This window comes from Cydia pomonella, chromosome 28, assembly GCF_033807575.1.
Source record: "Cydia pomonella isolate Wapato2018A chromosome 28, ilCydPomo1, whole genome shotgun sequence".
In the NCBI taxonomy this organism is placed as follows: Eukaryota; Metazoa; Arthropoda; class Insecta; order Lepidoptera; family Tortricidae; genus Cydia; species Cydia pomonella.
This window is the reverse complement of record NC_084730.1, coordinates 9,087,039-9,110,695: the sequence shown is the minus strand read 5'-3', so window position 1 is coordinate 9,110,695 and position 23,657 is coordinate 9,087,039. Positions and strand designations below refer to the sequence as shown.

General features: G+C 38.0%; 1 protein-coding gene across 2 annotated transcripts in view; it reads left to right on the top strand.

Annotated features, from left to right (window-relative positions):
- LOC133533104 (uncharacterized) overlaps nt 1–23,657 on the top strand; it is a 38,805-nt gene that overhangs the window by 7,130 nt on the left and 8,018 nt on the right. Inside the window, exons 3-8 of one of the 2 annotated variants that reach the window (XM_061872057.1) lie at nt 6,507–6,707; nt 11,256–11,324; nt 15,236–15,361; nt 19,511–19,708; nt 21,201–21,329; nt 22,461–22,733. In XM_061872057.1, coding sequence (XP_061728041.1) covers nt 6,507–6,707; nt 11,256–11,324; nt 15,236–15,361; nt 19,511–19,708; nt 21,201–21,329; nt 22,461–22,733 — 996 coding nt within the window. The remainder of the gene's footprint in view (nt 1–6,506; nt 6,708–11,255; nt 11,325–15,235; nt 15,362–19,510; nt 19,709–21,200; nt 21,330–22,460; nt 22,734–23,657) is intronic. The other variant, XM_061872058.1, reaches the window with a different exon arrangement.

Here is a 23,657-nt window from a genome sequence, read left to right as displayed (position 1 = left end):
TATATCCAGGCTAACTGCCAATGCCTCACCTTGACTCTCAATGGCCGAGGCCCAGCGGTGTGTGAGATACACTAGAAGATCACCAGTCGAGCGACCATGGCGAAAGCCATATTGGCGGTCGCTGATCAGATCGTGTTCCTCTAGGTATCTCAGGAGCTTCGCGTTAATTATACGCTCCATGACCTTAGAGAGAAGGGAGGTAATAGCGATAGGCCTGTAATTCGATGGGTCCGATCTATCGCCCTTTTTTGGCACGGGATGCACAAGGGCCGTCTTCCACGAAGATGGAACATGCCGTTTGTTGCTGGAGAGCGTGAAAAGACGCGCTAACACGGGACACAACTCAGGAGCACACCGCTTTAGCACAACTGCAGGTATACCGTCTGGCCCGCTCGACTTATGGACGTTCAGGGATAGCAACTCCCGCCGAATATCCCTCTGCGTGATAGAGATTTCTGGCATAGAGTATGCGCACCGCGGGATGGTGGGCGGCACGGCGCTACCGTCGTCGTTCATAGTCGAGTTCGAGGCAAAAAGAGTACCAAGAAGATCGGCTTTCTCTTTTGCACTGTGGGCCAGATCACCATTAGTTTTACGCAGCGGTGGTAAAGACGACTGACAGAAATTCCCCTCGGCAGCTTTGGCAAGAGACCAGAACGCGCGACTCCCAGTAGGGTAGCCCGCTAGTTTCTCACCAATTCTGCCGACGAATTCGTATTTAGCCCTGGCAATGGCTTTTTTACTGGACCTCGAGGCAGCGTTTAGTTTACGTTTCACATCAGAAACGTTCGGATCCTTATTAGCGACGGCCTTGATCCAAGCCCTGTAAGCGGCCTGCCTGCGTACTGAAGCTTCTTTACAGGGCCGATTAAACCAAGGACGCCTCTTTGCTCCCGCAGCTATTACCGAGTTGGGAATGAAACAATCCATTCCCATCAATATTGTCTCGGCGACATTAGCTGCGCAGGAATCAGGATCTTCTGATGTGAAACAGAGCTGCTTCCACGGGTACGCTGCGTAGAATTCACGCAGTCCGTCCCAATCTGCTGACTTATACTGCCACACGCGTCGCGAGCTAGTTGGCCGAGGTGGATCGGGCCGCGCGCATGGTACCTGTGTCCGGACGAGGCAGTGATCGGATGAACCGAGGGGCGCGTTCACTGTTACGGAATATCCATCCGGGCGTGTGGTCAGCAGGAGGTCCAGTAGAGAGCTTGTATGGTCCTCGATGTCAGGTATTCTCGTGGGAGAAAGTACCAGTTGTGAGAGACCATAGGCCAGAGTAAATTCGTGAGCAGCCCTTCCCGCATAGTCGGTGGACCGGGAACCAAGCCACTCAATGTGGTGAGCGTTAAAATCCCCCAAAATCACCAGCTCTGCGGAAGGGTACTGCTCCAGAAGTCTGTCAGCCGTCGATTGAAGGTGCTCAAAGAGTCGGGTAGTCTCCGTGTTTCCGCTATGAGACCTGTACAGGCACGCATAGACGCGAGTGTGGCCGCTGTAGTCTACACGCACCCACAAAACTGACAGGTCCCTGTCCTCATAGGCATGGAGGCGGCGACAGCAGACATCCTGCCGGGCATACATACATACACCGGCGCGTCTCATAAACTTCTGTTCAAGATTGTAGCCGGGGTATAAAAGGTATGAAATGTCTGCCGGACAGGATATCTGCGTCTCCGTTAGAAATAGTATGGTCGGCTGCGCAGATTCAAGATGGTAATGGACTGTAAAGTATAACCAAATCCCTCGTGGGGGCCACTCTTATTAGCTTAGCCTGCTAGACCCTTTGTGTAATAATGCCCTATAATATTTATTTAATTATAAATGCACAGGCCGAAGGCCGAGCTCCGCGTAAGGCCGAGGGCCCGAAGCATCCAGCATGTGCTTAAACACAGAACACTAGTTCAACGTGTCTAAATGCGAAGGCCGAAGGCCGAGCTCCACGTAGTGCCGAAGGCCCAAAGTATCCAGTTTTATAGCAAACCGGTTCGCGTCTCACCTGTAGACATCACAAATTTAAGGGAGTCTAAAGCAAATTTTGACTAGGATCCCTCCGCAGTCTTGTCATAAATTCTGTCCTACATGAAATGACATTTATTTTATATTATACAGACAGATTAAATAAAAGAATGCTTATAAATAAATCAGGGTTATTTTTATTAATTATATTATACAGATTCTATAAAATAAAATATTTATTCAAAATGTCCTCCTTTTTCTTTACCACACTTCTTTAAACGGTCCGGCCACTCGTCTATGACGGCAAGGACGGTATCGATGGGTATTGAAGCCGCTGCCCGCACTAAATCGAACGTGAGAGACTCAACATTACGATGAGGTTTAGAGCAGGCTTTCTCCTCCAAAATACTCCACAGACCATAGTACAAGGGGTTGAGATCGGGGCTTCCTGGGGGCCAATCTTTAGCCGAAATAAACTCGGGTAAATGCGTCGCTCACCATCGTTGTGTTGTCTTAGCTTAATGTGCAGGGGCAGAGTCTTGTTGAAATATCCAGTGCTTACCGGCCTTTTGTCCGGGTCTGCCTAAAACGTAGTCTGACTAATTCGCGTCATGCCTAGACCAACCGAGAAATAGTCGCACTAAGACTTAGGCCTAATGAGTTTTTGCCCAAATGCGAATCAGGCACAAGAAGACTTAGGCCTCTTGCATTATTGTCCAAAAGCGAATCTGGCACAGTGAGACTTATACTTATGTATTATGTTTTTACGTATAACAGATTTTTTCTAATAGTTTATTTTCCAAAAACAATTCCTCTTAAAGCGGGGCTCCTATTTCTGGATAGTTTGCCCTCCGGGCATCTGAAGCTAACTAACGAACCTAACCTACCTATTGACTAATTGTGACTACCCTGAAAACAATACACTTTGGGGGAAAAAAGACTACGAATTTCGCTACGCGGAACAAACGCGTTTAGGGCGTAGATCGAGCTACTCACTGGTAATTAGGCGTATCGCGAAATGGACTAACAGCTACTTTGGCTTACTGCGTTTGGGACATATTGCGAAATAGGTAATATAAGTAATAGGTCAATAGCGATTTAGACGAATAGCGAATTTCAAATGAAGTTTTTTCATAACGCGAATTAGTCAGACTACGTTTTAGGCAGACCCGGACAAAAGGCTTACCGGCAAATAAAGTATCATTTAGCGGCTTAACAACTCTCTTCAAAATGTCGCTGTCGTTTTGATAGTTCGTAGCACGTATTTTTACCCCTTGATCACAAAAATGAAGCTCTGTGACGCCTTCATAGGATACTCCCCACCAAACCATGACACATGCAGGATGGTGGCCTCTTTCTACCCATGGAACTTTTTCAGAAACTTCTTGGGAACTGTGAGCATATATTTCATTATTTTGGCGGTTGAATTTTTGGTTCAACGTAAAGATTTTTTCATCTGTGACCAGAATATTACGATATCCGTCCTTTGCATGCCGTTGCCACAACACTTTAGCTCTCGTCGCTCTTATTTTCTGTAGGGCCGCTGTCAATCGCTGTCCTGTGCTCCGAAGATAAGCCCCAAGATTAACTTACTTACTTGGCTGGCGACATGACCCAAAATGAGTCTTGGCCTCCAATACAAAAGCACGCCACATTGCTCGGTCCAGAGCGGACTCGCGCCAGCTTTCGCTGACGCCGAGCTCACGGAGATCTGCCTCCACTCCATCCGCCCAGCGATATTTAGGATGACCAACAGGACGGCGTCCAGTTGGTCGACCGAAGTAAGCCTTCTTGACTGCCCGATCGTCACCCATCCTTTCGAGGTGGCCAAGTCAGCGGAGACGATGTGCTTTGGTCTCACCTATTATATTCGGCTCGGCTATTAGTTCTTTTATTTCGGCAGTCTTTCGAATCCTCCAACTGCCATCGTCTCTTTTGACAGGCGACACGATTCTCTTTGCCCCACTCCATCTTCAGGGAAACGATACCTGGATCTAAATGTACTTTTTCTGACAGCCAAATGTCTATTTAAGCATAAACAAGAAACAAAAGTACATCAAACATTCCATTATTAAATTTTAAATGATGAAAAAGTTGGGACAGAATTTATGGCAAGACTACGTACATTCTTTCAGTACTTAAGACTCAAATGAGGCAAAGTGCATATCTATATTATCTACAGGATGATTCAGGAGACGTGAGCAGGCTCAAGTCTGCATATTCGGTAAATTATCAGCAACTGTTTCGTACCAGTATTTGTGAGATTAACGTTAATTTAATTTTTACTGTTAAAAAAAAAGAGTTTTATTTTATTTACGATATTTATGGTCACCCTCTTTGTTTTATCCATAATAAGTGACAAATTGAATGTCATCGGAGTCTGGTTACTTTTATAAAATCGTATCTCACTCAAGTGTGACATTTTATTTTCTTCATAATCAAAGTGCTGTCATAACGGTTAAAGAGGTTTTATCTTTGTTAATTAAGTGTTGTAGGGTGTCCATGATTGTAGATAATCAAATTTGTCCTTAAGAAAAAGTTAAATAACAGATAAAAAGCGTGATTGTTTTACTTAAATATGATGGTGAACGATTCATTAACATTTACGGATTGTGTAGGCTTAGTCCAGCTCACGTCTCATGAATCACCCTGTATATACCAGCCGGGCTAAGATGGTCGGTTTTTTATCATCCGTCATTTTGTCTGTCACGTTCTAACAAATAGGTAAGTGCGAAAGTGACGCATGACATGACAAGTGATAATAATGCGACCATGATACCGCTGCAGATCCTTTAACTTTTATTGTATTGTCCACAGAAATGACTTTTTTCTAAAATTTGTTTGTCTCATACAGCAGAAAGTACTCATAAAAATCTCGTTATTAAATAAAATACATAAAAGCATTTTAGGTATTAATCTATCTTCTATATTAATAATTCCGTCGAGGTTAACGGTAGACCCGAATGAAATTATACTCAAATGAAAGAGCGTTAAAAAATAAGAGTTTTGAATCGACTACATATATTGGCAAAATTCGGATTATCGCGTATTTTGCATTCAAAAGTGTTAATTTAATACAAACACATGACAAAGGGTAGGCCATATTTAATTTGGAAAATGACAGCGACGGGTGCGTTCGGAAATGGGAACACGTTTGCGACGGCATGTTGGTTGTGGTTGGCACCCAGTGTGCAAGATGCACAAACTTTTTTTAAAGAATGACTATGTATGTCACTGTTTGTAAATGATGTATAAAGTAAGGCGCGGTAAATAAATTTTTCTATGGGAGGACAACCCTTCACGCCTACATTTTTAACCGACTTCAAGATTTCAAAAGAGGAGGTTATCAATTCGGTTGTATGTTTTTTTTTTTTATGTTTGTTACTCCATAACTCCGTCATTTCTGAACAGATTTTAAAAATTATTTTTTTGTTTGAATTTATGTATATACAGATTGGTCCCGTTTTTGTCAAAACTCAGTTCTGATGATGGGATCCATGAGGAATCGAGGGCACTCTTCAAATGTGAAAGGCATACACACATACATATAGTGATTTTTGTATTTTATGTAACAAATCAAGCATTTACATTTAAAAAAAGGCCATTTGATGAAGTGGAACTGCTGATGATGATCAGAATGGAACTCTTCAACTCAACGACGCATAGTACACGTTTGGCGATTTCTCCTGTGCGCTGTGTTTGTTAAGTAAATTAAATTTTCAAAACAAATTTTTGTCAAGTTCGCATTTATATTTAAAAAAGTGACATTTGATGAAGTGGAACTGCTGATGATGTTCAGAATGGAACTCTTCAACGACGCATAGTACACGTTTGGCGATTTCTCCTGTTCGCTGTGTTTGATAAGTAAATTAAAATTTCAAAACAAATTTTTGTCAAGTTCGAGTTCTGACGATGGGGTCCATGACGGAATCGAGTGAACTCTTCAAATATGAAAGGCATACATATAGTGATTTTTGTATTTTCTTTAACAAATCAAGCATTTACATTTAAAAAAGTAACATTTGATGAAGTGGAACTGCTGATGATGAACAGAACGGAACTCTTCAATGATGCATAGTTCACGTTTGGCAATTTGTTCTCTTTGCCAAGCAGTTAGGTTTTCAAGGGACATTTTTATATTTCTATCCTATTTAATTTTTTTAATAATTATCTGGTGCTTTATTTAACGCATGGTGTGAAATAATTTATCATAAATACAGTCGAATACCCTATTGCGGGTATCTTACCAGTCAACCATAGGGCAAATCTGAAATGTGTCAAGGTGGGTGCAGTGGCAAAAAAATAAACATGTTACCTCCTTTTCTACATAATTAGGCGTAGGACGCTGTCTTTTTAATTTCATTGTATGAAATCTAAAATCAACAATAATCGTTCTTTCACCGGTCTTCCTAATTGAAGTCGGTTTTTTTTTCTTAAAAATTATATAGCCGCATTATTCTACTTACTAACTGAGTGTGCCAGAGTTATTATTTTACCCGAGCAAAGCCGGGTTTTCGTCTAGTATATTAATATATTCGTTTCAGACGGAAAGCGAATTAAGAAATATGAAATAAAAAAATCTGGAGATCCCAATGCAGTTATGGATTTTGACCAAGTCGTCGGTAGTGGTTGGGATAACTGTTATTTTGGATATTGTGTGTACAACCAGAAGAATATCAATTGTGACGTAAACAAAGACGACTTATTGGATATCATCAACCTAAAATATTCCAAAGCAGAAATACGTAAGTAAAACCATTTTTTTATGTCTTTGACCGCCAAACTTTTGTATATTTTGCATTTTTATTAGTTATTTAATACAACACAAACTAACAATTGTTTGTTATATGTTAACGGCACCAATCATGGGACATTTAAGAGAAAATTTGGAGTATTTTTCATATTTCACAGACACCTGTAAAATTTCTACCGCTTTACGCTTGAAAAGTTGAATATCCAATTTGTACTTAATGTTTTCTATGTATTTAATGAAAGCTACTGCAATTGGTTTTATTTTATTAACCAATTAAAACTGTGGTTTTTTGCTTCAGTCATGGGATGTATGGCGCCATTAATTTTCAAACTAACAAATATCAATGAAAAATTAAACTTAAGCAGCCCTTTGGCTCCTGTTTATGGTAAAATGTTGCCAGCGTTTAAAACAGATGGTAAATAGAAGTCTGGCTAACCAAATATTGTTGACAGATATTTCCTTGTTGTATCACCAATTGTCTATGATTTAAAAAAAAGCTAAAAGTCTGTTGTCAATTTATGTCATTCATTTAAATTGTTCGCGGTTTATAAGGGGTTTATTTCCGTTTATTTTAAATAATATTAATAATGATTCTACCGAGTGAGGTCCGCAAACTATTATTTAACCTCGTAAATAATTACGACAATGTGCGAAGTCGACGTGAAGCGTTGTATAACGAAAAACTGCTGTTTACAAGCCGTAAACAATTCAGTAGGTTGGTGCTCTATTAATATTTTGATACATTAAGTACTAGTTCTAACATTTGCCTATAACTTTGATTAAGTACGTGAATTTCTTAATACCTGAATCTCATGAACGGGACAAGTGTGTAGAGAAACGGTTAAACTAGAAGTTCTGGAAAATATCAATAAAATCAAAACATTGGAACGTAACGAGTTACTGAAAACCAATATTTAGAAGAAATCTGTGGAGTGACTGGTCAGTAGTAATTTGATATACAGGGCGGAAAAATCGAATGCCACATGGATGGCAACTACCTTAAATATTGTAAATAGCACATTTTGTGTAAGGGAGACTTTCCTTTGTTTTTAAAAACAATAAATACTGCATTTAAGGATTTATGAAAAATCGCTTGCCTCAGTCGGGACTCGAACCTATATAGGTGGCGCTACAATACCTAGAATACTTGAGAAAAAAATCTAATCATAGACAGCGCACTTCACTCCGTCAATAACGCCTAGGTTCTTAGCTTCTCTAGCGCTACTCTGGTGAGATTTGGAACTATTATTTATAGCAGACAGCTGAACACTTTTGCAACAGTTCTGCCTATGGAGATTCTGTTCCTTGCCTCTACCTTCCATATAAATACGATTCGGAATATACTGTTAAAATCTTTCTGTTTCCTCACGGGCACCGTGTATAACATCGTGAAACAGGGTCCAGGGTCAGGGTAAACATGATAGGTATTAATAGTGTTTTATTATATTGTCCCTATTACACAATGTCGATTTTTACCAATACATTTATAATGGCCGTAGCAGATGAACGTACAATAATCCTAAAACTAGTATAAATTACCTCCATTTAATTTCATATTATTATATGGAACATACTTTCCTATTACGAGTCATCTAAAATAATCTTCTTATCTTATCTTCTAATTTCCGGGGGCCCTTGCGGATACACTTCTACCCATAGGGATCTTTTGTGTAGCATCTAAAATAATACTTTTTTTACTATAAAACCTAAATAATTAATGAAAATTGGTAAGTGTCTCAGTAGACGACAAAAATATAGTACAAAAGACATAGACGCGCAACTATTTAGTCCCACCCCGCGCCCGTTTGATCTTCTGCTTCTCTATGGGAGCGCGGCGGCACGTGATAGGTAATTTTTTTTTATACTTGCCTACAGCGTATCGAACTGAATATTATAGTTGAGTTGGGGGCCCATATTTGGTATATGAAATCATAATTCAACCATTACAGTCGACGAGTAGAAATATTAAATTTTTGTGTCAGAAACTTATTGTAATAAAATCCATCATATATGCGGATTGCATCAGCCATCCTCCTAGCGTTATCCTGTAATGTGCAAGTTGAAGAATATTCCCAAAACATCCGCAAGTTCTGGAAACTTTCATGAGAACATTTTCATGCAAGTTCCCACTTGAAGGCTCTTCTAAAATCTAGATGGCGCCACGTTGGGGGCGCCGTCACACTTATAAAGATCCCGTTCCGATAGGGACCGTGCGCGTTGGAGTACCCACAACACAAGCCTTTTCTTGTCTTACCGTGGAACTTAGTCAATTTGTGTCAGGATGGCCATATACTATTTATTTATTTATATGTATTATATATATATATTAAGGTTTTATATATTAAAAGTATAACTGTATATGACTGTTTACATATTTGTTTTATTTCATATCCCATATTATATATGTATTGTAGGTGTAACCGACGTGTCCGTCCTCTACAACATTGTTTAGCATGTAGATATAGAATAGCTTATTAATAATTAGAAATAGAAATAGTTTTATAACTAGAAAATAGAATACGTAGATTCATTTTTGTAGCAACGCAATAAACAGTTAGTTCTCGTAAGCCGAACCCCGTAAGGTTGCACTATGTTATTGTGTAACCTGTACCCCTAGTGTAAATAAATTCGATTTTGAAACGTGACGTACGCGTTTGCGTTTAGTCTCATTTTGTATTGGATTTAGAAAGAGCGCGCCAAGCGGGACGTTTTGGAAACTCAAAATCCTATACAAAATGAGACTTAACGCAAACGCGTTCGTCACGTTATGATGTCGATAAAATTTACACTAGGGGTACTGCAACCGTTACGGTCGACTATTGTTCACTCATTAAGTTTCCGTAACGTTATTGTATTACTTATATTAGTTTATTAGGGTTCACCTCCGCAGAATTTTGGCAGCCAAAGAAGTATTGTCCATTTTCTTCTTCTTCTTCTTCCTCGCGTTGTCCCGACATTTTGCCACGGCTCATGGGAGCCTGGGGTCCGCTTGACAACTAATCCCAGATTTGGCGTAGGCACTAGATTTTACGAAAGCGACTGCCATCTGACCTTCCAACCCAGAGGGTAAACTAGGCCTTGTTGGGATTAGTCCGGTTTCCTTACGATGTTTTCCTTCACCGAAAAGCGACTGGTAAATATCAAATGATATTTCGTACATAAGTTCCGAAAAACTCATTGGTACGAGCCGGGGTTTGAGCCCGCGACCTCCGCATTGCAAGTTGCACGGTCTTACCGCTAGGCCACCAGCGCTTCAAAAATATATATAAAAATATATATTGTCCATTTTATTGTGTGTAATTAAGCGTAGTTTTAGTTGCGTGGGAAACTTTCGGTACCGTTACACCGTTATCAGGAGATAGTAATGTTACCTCAAAAGGACCAAGGATACGGTTATCCGCGTCATTCTCTCGCACGCACTCGTTCGGTAAACGTCAACCTCCTGAGTATCGTTACGCTAGTAGGGCAAAATAGTGTTGCCTCTATTCTAGTTAAGTTTTTACGAATAAAATACTCTTCGACGATCAAGATCTATCCTTGAGGAATATTTCCCTCGATACCAAAACACCCATTACCTAAATAGGTTTACCTATCTTTTAGGAAATTAAATATTTTCTTTTTATACCGTTTAGTACAATTTTGATGTCTACCGTTCTCCAATTCTTCTTCAATTGCTCAAATGTTAACTGGAAGAGATCCCTGAAAGGGATAAGTTCGCCTTTGTACAAATGATGTGTGTTTTTTCCTGTTTTATGTTTTTTTTGTACTGTAAAGTGATTTTATTCGTAAGAAGGCTTAACAATAAACGTGCAGAAAAAGATACCGAGAACATTTCATGAGACTGCAATTTGTGAAAATTCTCTTTGGCACATCGCTAAACTCTGCTTTTTGCCAATCTTTAGTGTAAACTGTAAAGCCTGAGTGGACGCTAGAAGCGGAGCGTTCGGCGGGGCGTGCAGCGTGGCGTCGGGCTCACAAGTGATTATTTATTTATTTATTGAAATACAATTTTACAGCATTACAGCTAACGGGCGCCAATGCGCTGTAAAATTAAGTAGTACTAGAGCTATAAGCTAGGTAATAAAAATACATATATGATAAATATGACAATTATTAAAAAGCTGATTCACAATAACGTAAAAAATCCTTAACAAGTTTACGATTTTTGTCAGCAAACAAGTCGCAGTCCGGTGCAAAAAAATAATGAAAAAAATTGTTAAGGAGTGTCCGGGAGCGAACGATTGGAGATGAGTGATAAGTGATGTGAGCAACGTGCACTAAGGGCGCTCCTATACGTTTGCATTTGTGTAATATGTACGCCGCACGCCCCGCCCCGCTGCACGCGCCCAACTCGAGCGTCCACTCAGGCCTTACACTAAGAGTTAAACCAAGATAAGTTGGCACCGATTTTGATAGCCCAGACAGTGCAACTGTTATTCTAAACGTCAAACTTCTATGAAATTATGACTTGCACATGCTGGACTATCATAATCGCTGCCAACTTAGTTTGGTCTGACTCTAGAATATGTTTTTTTTGCAGATAGCGACTGCACGGTTGGTCAGTGCGTTATTACACTAGATATGGCTAAACACTGCCGAACCCGCACAGGTAATTACTTATTGCAAGAAGAAGAAAAGAGTTGTTTCTTTGCGATAAACGCAGCGTTAAACGCAATGCGTTTGTCGCACACCCAATAAAACTAGGTATATTGTATTTACGCGGTACGCGCATTGTCATTATTCCTACATTCCGTTGACGCATGCGTTCAACGCTGCGTTTATCGGGTTATTCCCACTAGTTACCACCAAGTTGTTACCAGTGGTAACGACTGATTTTTTTTCCCACCTTTAACCACTGGTAACTACTGGGAAAAAAAATTCCCAGTAGTTACCACCAAACCAAGTTGCGTTGCGCGGAAAAAAAATTCCCGTTAGTCACCACCAAACCAAGTTGATGGTAACTAGTGGCAATTTTTTTCCCAATAGTTACCACTAGTAAAAGTTGGTTTTTTCCTAATAGTTACCGCCAAAATTTGGTTAGCGTTCAATATATATAAACAGTACCTATATATATGGAGTGCTTTAATCAATTATAAGTCGAATTAATTATAAGTTAATTGGTTATTCGTTTAATTATAAATCGATTACTGTTTCCTACTATAACTATTCCCGCTACAAAATCTATATGCCTTTACAACGAATTCTACTACAAATTTTTTTATTTAGTACAATGGCAAGTGACAGCGTGACAGCAGCCTTGAATGAGGCTCGGGAGCATGAGAATAAATTATTAATTAATAAATTAATATTATATAATATTAAATATTAATAAATTAATTTTAATTTTTATCTTAATTTATATTGTATTTGAATAAATCTACATTAGAGAGTAACTTGTTGTGGTGGTCGCAAATTCTGTGTATACGACTTGTCTGTAGTTAGACACATCAATGTGTGCGTAAGTTCCATAGGCTGTCGGTTGAAAACACCTTTTTTAGGGTTCCGTAGTCAACTAGGAACCCTTATAGTTTCGCCATGTCCGTCTGTATGTCTGTCTGTCCGAGGCTTTGCTCCGTGGTCGTTAGTGCTAGAAAGCTGAAATTTGGCATGGATATATAAATCAATAAAGCCGACAAAGTCGTACAATAAAATCTAAAAATTTAATTTTTTTGAGGGTACCCTCCAGTGTGGGGTATCGTTGGAAAGGTCTTTCAAAACTAATAGGGGTCTTCAACAAACATTTTTTGATAAAGTGAATATATTCGGAGATAATCGCTCCGAAAGGAAAAAAAAATGTGTCCCCCCTCTAACTTTTGAACCATAGGTCCAAAAAATATAAAAAAAAATCGTGGAAGTAGAGCTTAAGAAACACATTAAATGAAAACTATAGCGGGCATGATCAGTTTAGCTGTTTTTGAGTTATCGCAAAAAGTTTCCCCTTCATAGTAAAAAGACTTACTTTAATTAGGTACTGATTATGCAAATTTGCCTATTTGTTTAACTCGGGTGAAAGGTACCGTTTTATCCCTTGGTTAACAATTTACTATACTTTAAGCTCCAGTTTAGCTCATTGTGACGGAAGAGTAACTACGGAACCTTACACTGAGCGTGGCCCGACATGCTCTTGGCCGGTTTTTATTAAGGTTCCGTATTCAACTAGGAACAAGAACCCGAAGCTTTGCTCTGTGATCTTTAGTGCTGGTAAATTAATTTCAGATGGGATCTTTTTTCTTGTTTCATACTTTTTAGAGCGAAATTTTCAGTCTTCGAGTTTTAGTTTTAATTAGAGCTTATTATGATAAATTGTGCAATAAAGTTAAACTTGTTGTCCTAAGACCCCAGAGGTGCAGAGGGCCTTCACATGCTCGCGCCACGCCTTCCTATCTTCAACGAACCTTCTGGCCTGGCTCCAGTTAAGTCCAACCGCTCTTACAAAAAAAAAATATATATGATTGAAAAAAAGTTGTCTCATCTGTACGGTGTAATTTAACCATTTGTTTATAAAGTTCATATTTTCGGAAATAATCGATCAATAGAAAAAAATATGTGTTTCCCATCTAACTTTTGAACCATGGGTGGAAAAACATGAAAAAAACAGTTTGTATGGGATTTTTATGTTTTTATTTTACCGTTCTGTCGCCATGCATGATTAATGTATTCATGCCAAATTTTAGCTTTCTAGCACCAACGACCACGGAGCAAAGCCGCGACAGACAGACGGACATGGCGAAAGTCAAGGGTGACTTAAGCCATCCTTCCGGTACCGAATTTGTATGGGGAGTACCGGGAATTCCCGGTACCGGTACTGTATTTGTATAGAAAACCAGTATCGACAGCACTCCCACTCACTACGAAACCCTAAAAGTACCGTAAAGCCACCCTAGTTGGGTCCAAAAGCTCCCAACAATGGTCCTAAATTCACTCGAATATCTTCATGAATATCGACAACACCAAAAAGAATATTCATAAAAATGCGTCCTAGACTAGTCTGAGATTTATTGCAGATTCTAAACAAATGAACTGTACCCCTAGTGTAAATAAATTCGATTTTGAAACGTGACGTACGCGTTTGCGTTTAGTCTCATTTTGTATTGGATTTAGAAAGAGCGCGCCAAGCGGGACGTTTTGGAAACTCAAAATCCTATACAAAATGAGACTTAACGCAAACGCGTTCGTCACGTTATGATGTCGATAAAATTTACACTAGGGGTACTGATTGGATTGCAATACTGATCGAAAGCCTTAAAACTATGTAAATTGTAGCTATTATTAAGTCATATGAATATTTAATTGATAAAATAATAATGAATAAAAAAAATTATAATTGCTCATTCACTTTTCGGGCTGTTCGGTTATAAGGTTTAAGATCATTTAATCTCATTAAGAATTTTACCTTACATTAATATGGATATGAGCGCACAGGCACTAAATTATAACATTTTAAAACGTAAAAAAAAAAAACGTAAAAAGGTAAAAAAGTAAAAAAAAACGTAAAAAAAATTATGGAACTCTCTTCCTGTCGAACTAAGACGCGCTCAATCCCTTGCTGTTCAAATCCCATCTTAAAGACTATTATCTGTCCCTTCCTTAGTGTTTCTGTCCGCGTTACTGGTTATCACTTTTGGCAAGAATTATATAGTATTGTATATATGTATATATGTAGGTATATAATTATGTAAGTAGTGTGTATGTATATGTATTGTCTTACTGTTGTAGACTTAAATTTTAAGGGTATTTTAGTTTTAATTTAGTTTTTTGCACCTCCTAATTAGTTAATTTAAGTTTCATTTCTCCACTACCTAAAGGATGTCTTGAAGAGATCGCTCTGTAGCGATAAGACCGCCTGTTGTTTACCTATATCTTCATGTATTTTATGTGTTTCTATGTACATTTTTTCAGAGGTTGTGCAATAAAGAAGATTTGTATTGTATTGTATTGTATTAATTATCACGGGCCTGTTTCACAATCTCCAAGTAAAGTCCAGAATAAGCTACTTGCCATTTATCTGACGAATATAGTCATCGTTGGCGTTTCACAATCTTTATATAAGCTTAACTGGTAGACAAATACCTGTACACTGTACAACTTAAGGTATTACCTGGCAGTTAATTTATTTAGATAAACCATTTATTCGCTTGCCACAATACACACAACTAAACAAAAAAATAATACAAGCAATAGCAACACCAAAATAAAAATTAAATAAAGAACAAAAAGCATCAATAAAAGGTAATGTGTCGTGTGTGCGTTGCAGCAAAACAAAAGGGTTCTGGCTCAGTAATACGCTCCACTCTTTCGGGTGAAGCACTGATAATTCTGCTAGAACCCAGATAACGAACGATTCACGATGTAACAAAAAAAAAACATATATATACATAAATATTTAGTAGCATGCTTATAAAATAATAATAAGTGTGTATTCGTTAATTAACTTTCCAATACTTTACTTGGGCATTGTGAAACAGGCCCTAAATGTGAAATAAATAATTTAGTTACCTAAAATTTTGCTTTATTTTTCAGATAGACCAACGCTCAAAATAAAATCATCGGTTCAAATTACGACAGGAACACCTTCCATTTTAATTGAATGCTCTGCAGCAGCGGATAGATTGCATCTTTTATCTTTATATCAGGACAAAAATCAAGGTACATAATCATAATATCCTCTGGAATAAGCATCATTAATTTTTTTTTTCTTTTTATTCGGGACAAAAAACAGTAACACACAGGTTTAGACACACAGGTTTAGATAAAATACAAAGAATAATGAAGTGTGAGACCAACAACATCGTCCACAGATTACTAGATTACCTACTGATAAATCTACAATATATAGCGCTAGGTAACAATATAAAGGATATAAAACTAAAATTAACACAGCTACGGTTACAATACAACACAGGTTTATAGATACAGTAACAAATTAATTATCGAGTTAGCAGAAGTAGTTTTGTATAGATACATTTTATACAAGTATTTTAAGAGCGAGTAAAAACGGCAGGGTCCATCGGGGCGACTTTTATGCCTTGATCACACGTACCGAGTAAACGGGCGAGACAGTAAAATGTTTCTCGGCCGAGACAGTGATGTAAGCGAGTAATTGTTCACACATGTTTTGAAATTAGGACAGTCAGTTATATGACGCGCGCGGCGATGTGCCCATGCGACGACCGAGTGGCGAGTCAGTGCGCGTTCAGACCTGCCGAGCGAGCGAGCGAGACAGTGCGGGGAAGCGGGAGGGTGGGCACTCGGCCTAGCAGATAGAACGTCCACCGAGCTACTGACTCGCCGCTTCGTTCGCCCGAGTGCTCGGCCGAGTACTCGGCGCTATGTTTATTTATACGCACCGAGTACTCGGCCGAGAGCACTGTCTCGCCCGTTTACTCGGTACGTGTGATCAAGGCATTAGTAATGTTTTGTTTGAAGCAACTGAATCACAGACAGTGACAGATAGTGGTTAATAACTGTAGAACTCCATATTATGAGAGACCCCACACTAGCGTCTCCCGATAGTTGGCGTCTATACTTGCCTCAAAACTAAGTGGCGAACCAGGTCATAATGCCATCTATTTCACTCTTAGTTGGTCTTAACAAGGGTAAAGGAGATAGCATTACGATCGCTGTCGCCAGTTTTGCGGCAAGTATAGTCAACTCTACGTCCAGCTCGACTCGATAACTGGAGAGGTAAATTTTATAATATGACATGTAACGTAAGGTTTAAAGCAATAAAGATTTATTTATATCTGCATCAAAATAAATAAACAAATATAAAAAATAAAATAAAAAAGGTAGACATTTTAGAGTCAATATTTGAGGCAAGGGGAAAATTTGTCTCATACTTTTTCTATCATACCCTAACTCAAATCTGCAGGCCTGGCTGTAGGTTAGCGGAGCTAAATCAACTCTTATTGTATATTTAAAGATTTTTTTACTTGCCCAAAAAATGTTGTTGAGGCAATCTGTAATTTATTATAAGTTAAAACAGAATATCTAAAGAGTAATAAAGCCCGACCAGAAATATATGATCATTGTCAAGAGGGCGCTGTTATTCTCATGTATAGGGTGCCAGTTCAGTTTAGTATGAAAAAATTTGTTCCAATGTAAATCCGCAATATGGCGCGTGATCATTGGTCAAGCTTTAAAGAATATGCCAGAACATTTGGTCGGGTCGTTAACCTTCCCAGACGCAAAATTATTTGGCGAAAAATCAAAAAAGTGTATTTGCGGGCAACTCGAAATTCTACAGGGTATTATTCGGTTTAAAGAATTTTATTTCTCATAAGAATTTTTTACAATTCACTTACATGAGAATTAGGAGTAAATAAGTTAACATTGTACGGGTGAGCGTATGTATGCGTATTTACATTCACACAATACAAACAAGTGCCTTATGGGAGCGTGCACGACTGTCACGCAACCTAGTGTCCGCAAGTCTAGGGGAAAACGTCAATTCACTACATCTTATATTAGAGATAAGTTTAAGGACATTAACATAATGACAGTGCACTGTCAATATATTTATGAGAATATTCTGTATGTACATAAAAACATTGCCAGTTTTAAGAAAAACTGTGAAATACATAATATTAATACTAGAAATAAGCATAAGCTCGCAGTGCCCTTCACTAGGCTCCATAAAATTAAGAAATCATTCATGGGTAATTGTGTAAGATTTTACAATAAACTTCCTAATATTATAACTGAATTGTCTGTTAGTAAATTTAAAAATTATGTAAAACGTAAGCTTATCTCTAAAGCCTATTATAGCACACAAGACTACATGAATGATGAAACACCGTGGGATTAAGTGTGATTGTAAAGAATGAATTATTTATTGTTATGTTATTAATGATGAAATTGATAATTCAATGTATATATATATATATACCGTATTTTTTGACATTTAGATTTTATTCTAGAAAGGTTCTAGACTAGTATTTTTATACAATTTTGATGTTTGACGATCTTTTTGTGAAATTCTTATTATTAGGTTTACCATATCTATAATAGTACAATGTTTTTTTTAGAACAATAATAACTGCATCAATAAATTGCTCTGATATTTAGATTAAGATGATATTTGTAAAATTTGACGATTTAAAAGTGCTTGTTGCTAGGCCTATTTGAATAAAGAATATTTTGACTTTGACTTTGACTATAAAACTACTCCAAAACTAAAAACTACTGAACGGATTTTCATACGACTTTCATCTATCAATAGAATGATTCTTGAGGAAGGCTTAAGTATATAACTTGTTAAGGTTTTGTGTAAATTGTGTGAAATATAACGATGTTTTCGGAAAAAATCACGCTGGCTAGGAGCTTTAATCGAAAACGCTGCCTAATCCGTTTGAGCTATAACAACACAATGTATGGTGGGGTTGTTTCTCATTCATAGGTCTAAAAAAAAGTCCGCGATGTTAAATGTCTATCTTTTAAGGATAACTTACTATATCCATTCGTAACTTCTAGAAAAAGATCACGTAATATGTGGCATTTGCAAAGCTATTTACATGGATACATTATTAACAATTATCAAAAAAAATACGTTAGTTATATTAAGCATTTCATACAGATTACAATGGTCCCTTACACCATACAATTTCAATGAATATTTCAGGAGTAATCGTAAATCAAAGTTTCATTTCGAGCCATATAATTGTACGAAATGTTAAAGACGCTATCCGCAGTTAGTTCAAATTTTTACCACCTTATGCGCTGGGATCGCTTTACTTACCCCCACCATGCACTTCGCACGGTCCCATTTAGTGTAACTACGCAAAAGGCAAAACATTATTTCTGCACTAAATGCGGGTTATTGACAAACAACAAACTCATTAATTTACCTTAGTAGGATTAATCTTAGGTGTAAGAAAATAAGTCTAGCCATACGCGACCATATACCGCTCAGTACAAAATATAACTAGCGCAATTTTAGTATATTTGAAAATTTTTATTGGTAAAAAATGTGATCATATAATTTGATTTACTTTAGCGTATTCGATACATAGACTTACATTAGTGGGTAGACTAACAAAATATGCAGTGAGTTGATGCTTAGCTGTACCCCTAGTGTAAATTTGAACGACATCATAACGTGACGAACGCGTTTGCGTTAAGTCTCATTTTGTATAGGATTTTGAGTTTCCAAAACGTCCCGCTTGGCGCGCTCTTTCTAAATCCAATACAAAATGAGACTAAACGCAAACGCGTACGTCACGTTTCGAAATCGAATTTATTTACACTAGAGGTACTGATGTGTTTATTAATATTGAAGTTAAGTATGCAATATGCATAATGGTGTGCTAATGTCGTTGTGAGTTGAAAGTTTAGAGTACCTACAATACACGAGTACAATAGTAAACATTGTTAAAAGTTCTTTTATTATTTTAAGGACTCTCATTTTGATTATTGATTGCTATCAATATCAATAAGATTTCAGACAAAAAAAAATAGTAAGCTGTTTATTCACACAATTAGAGCGTATAATGTATTGTATTGGTTTAAATTAAATATAATAATAAACTCTGAAATGCATGTTGCTCATCAAAACAATTAAACTATGTAAGTACTTATATATATAAGAAAAACACGAATAAGCCGGTTTTTACAAAGTTAAAACCCGGTTTTTCCGATTGGCTGTAAACCCTTTTCCATTTCGGTGAAACCGGGTTTGTGACCCCTATTAGCACTGGTACGTTTTGCCCCCGAAAAACAGGTTATGGCTAAGTTATCATTCATATATTTTTTATTGTTTCCGTCTGAAAGTAGTTACCATTCACATGTTTTTTTTAGAAAGCGGTATTTTATTAAAAAGAATCCAGCATATTAACAGTCCAGGCAGGGTTATTCTGACATTGTTTAAGACGCTACTAGAATCAGACAAGGACTCCAAGATATATTGCGTCAAACATTTGCCTGATAAGGAATCTGGTAAACGAACGAGCGATCACGAAAAACTTCATGGACCCACTTATACATTTTTGCCGTCGGGTTAGTGGCCCCTTTGACACTAATACCCTTACCATGACTGCCTGAGCAGTGTCAAACTGACATATTCGCTAACGATTGCGTAACTTACTTTCGATACATCTCGCTCGCACTAATATGCCTGTACGAGCGAGATGCAAAGAAAGTAAGTTACGCTCACGCTAGCCAATACGTCAGTGTCAAACTGGTGGTAGCCATGCAGGCACCAGCTGTTTCAGCATGCTGACAATTGTCACATTACATTGACAATTCGACGTACATCGCTGGTCTAACAAATAAATATTGACTCTAGGTTGGTACCTACGACGAAACAATGGTTCGTTAATTATCAACCCTTATATATTCAATTTAATTTTTTCAAAAAATTACATAGTATGACAATTAAAACCGATTCACTGTGGAATTTATATAAAACGGTAAACAATTATGTAATCAATAATAGGTATAACAAAGGCATTAAAAATACAAATCTAATACATAACAGATATATAAATAATAAATTAATTTTTATATGTATTTCCACACACACACACACACACACACACACACACACCGCCGTTTCCACCACATCGTTTTCGATGACGGCGACTTTTTCCTCTCACCCTTTCACATTAAAAAAAAGAACAATTGTCAAGTTGGTGAAATAGGCTCCAGGCCCCTATTTCACTACGCTGACAATTGTCGCCTGACCTTGACAATTCAGCGTTATTGCTGATCCAACAAGTAGATCATTGACACTTTTGCCGTCGTTACTTACCCACCCAGAAATGGACGGGAACATGTCAGTCAATTGTCAAGTTGGTGAAACACCACGGGCCTGTTTGACTCGAGTAAATGGCAGGAGGTGACGTGACCATGTGGCTTTTGTAATATGTATGTGTCGATGTCATGACGTACCTATAACTGTCTAATTTTATAATCCGACATATCCCCTTAAGGCTCAGATTATCGTTGACGATAGGCGATTATCGTATGCTGAATGTTTACATTCATACGAGAAGCAAAGATTTACACGTTTATGGCGTACGATAATCGTAAGGCGAATGTTTAATGATTCTTGCAATCGATTAAAATTAAAACAGGAACAATTGTCGTTATAACTTTTCAGTTGTGATATCGTGTAGTTTACCTACATTAAGATAAATTTTTTTTTCGTATTACGAAAATCGTTTTTTTTCTCCGATTCGATTCATCATTCGAATTGTCTTGTCGTTTGTGGTTATATCAAAAATACACGTCAATTGTGTTAATGTCTTGATAAGTAAATAAAACTATTTTCCCCGCTCCAGCTCGTAAAGGTTTTCTTTATTTATAATATTTTACTGTTAGTATTTTCCTTGTGCTGGCGTAGTGAAAAAAATTGTGGTAACTCGTTGGCAAAGTTGGTTTAACCCTCGTGCCTAGAAACCCTCGCAACGATCAATAGTATAATATAGCACGAGGGTTTAAACAACAACTTTGCCCCCTTGTTAAACAAACAGCTATAATATTATAGATGGGCCAGCAAATGTTGTCGTGGAACTAGATACCGAGACGGTGTGGTTTAGCCGCGACAAACCCCTGAGCGTCGTCTGTCGCGGGACAAAACCCCTCGACGATCGAAGCCTCACCTGGTACATACAAGGTTAGACTTTAATTAAATATAACTCTTCTTCTTCTTCCTCGCGTTGTCCCGGCATATTGCCACGGCTCATGGGAGCCTGGGGTCCGCTTGACAACTAATCCCAAGATTTGGCGTAGGCACTAGTTTTTACGAAAGCGACTGCCATCTGACCTTCCCACCCAGAGGGTAAACTAGGCCTGATTGGGATTAGTCCGGTTTCCTCACGATGTTTTCCTTCACCGAAAAGCGACTGGTAAATATCAAATGATATTTCGTACATAAGTTCCGAAAAACTCATTGGTACGAGCCCGGGTTTGGACCCGCGACCTCCGGATTGCAAGTCGCACGCTCTTACCGCTAAGCCATCAGCGCTTTAATTAAATATAGCAAATAATCTATATATGTCACTGCTATAAGGCCACTGTTTTACTAGGTATAATTCTTGGTAAGTGGTGAGCTAAAGGTCGATTCTAATACCTATATTTAAAAAATGTGGTTTTGATACGATCTTGACGGTTTTGGTGATTGTTAAACTTTTTAGCAAAAATTGTTATCTAAATGCCATTAAAAAAATGCCATAAAAATTATAACCACTTACCAACTGACATTAAAGAACTATAGTCTTTTCACCACACCAACTGGTAAAGGCCCTCTTGGTTGTTCATAAACGAATGAGAAAGTTGCGTTTTATCCACATGTGGGGCAAAGTAATCAGATGCAAATTTTGAGTCGTTTCCTTATGTTAGCTAGTAGAATTGACTTTTAAATGATGATTTTGGATGATAAATATTTAGTTACGTTCATTTGGATTTGCATTGGTTTGTTTTTTGTTCTTGGTATTTCATAGTTATTATTTTCCTCGCGTTGGTGTGGTGAAAAATGTTGTGTTTCACTCGAAGGCAAAGTTTGTTTAACCCTCGTGCCTTGAAACCTTATCAATATTAGCACGAGCGGTTAAACAACAACTTTGCCCCCTTGTAAAACAAATAACTATTTTTAAATGGGAAGGGTAGGCTGATAAATGTTTCTTTTTTCATTCCATGCCATTGACGTTTACCTACCCACCCGCTAACCCCTAAGTGTCACTAATAAAATGTGTCTAGAAAATGTGTAATGTGTTGTGAAATTAAAATTGTAAATATTCTGTTTCAGACAAGAAAACCTCTAAAATAGAAGTACCTGACTTTAACAGTCAACATTACAACAGAAAAAAGAATGAAAATAAACTAAAAATCATACTCAACGACTCATGCGATTCTAAAATATTATTTTGCGCTCAGGACCGATACATTCAGATAGAATACGAAAACGGCACACATGCTATAGAGCGATATGACGAACGTGCTATTTCGAAAAATATTACATTGAAGCTGAACCATGAAGAAATTGAAGATGACGCAGAAGCCGAAACAGGGAAAAAAACAAGTAAGTACATTTTTACCCGACTGCCAAAGAGAGGAGGGTAATGTTTATCGAATGTATGTATGTATGTATGTCTGTTTCTTTGTGGCCTCCTGTAGCCTAAACGGCTTCTTGGATTTTGATGTATGAGGTACGTATCGTTAGATTCGTCTTGATCACGGGAGTGTCATAGGATTTTTGGGGGTAACTAAAAAGTTATAAATAAAATAAAAAAATATTATAAAAAAAGTCTTTTTAGTGTGCAGTCGAGTTTTTTTTTATTTTTTTTATGATAATTAATTTTTTTAATTACTAATTTTAAAGTAAGGACGCTAAGCACTAACAATTTCGTACATTGACCCGCCTGTTGCTATCTCTATCGCACGTGCACAATTATATTGCTGTCCCGCTTGCACAGTGGTATTAACCGCATAATATAATTACGCGCATGTAGAGATGAGAGCTATAGAGGCCTTAAACCTTTAACTGACCGGACTCCGACCTTGGTCTGGTCCGGGATCCTGAGTGCAAGGTGGTCTGGACTGCCGTACGTCCGTTAAGGACGCAGTTATAAATGAAAACAAGAAAGAGATATTCTAGCCGGACCAAGGTCGAGGTTCTGTTACGCCCGTCTGTTACAACTTTTCGACGCACTTTGACTGTAGCCGCCGTGCAGGTCAGAATCTCGACGACTCAAATAAAACTTCGATATATAATTAAGTGTTAGGTATAATCTTCCAAAAGGTACTGGTTTACAAGGGTTCTTGCCAATACGGTTAAATGTAGAAAGTGGGTGTTGATAGTCTGGAGGATGATGAAAGAGTGATTTTAAATATTTGATCGGTACAAAAGGTGGTTTTTTAGGTGCTTCTAATTGGCCGCGATGCAGAACATGTGGAGCGCTCCTATTGGTGCTTTTAAAAAGCCTCCGAACACTAGCCGAGCCCG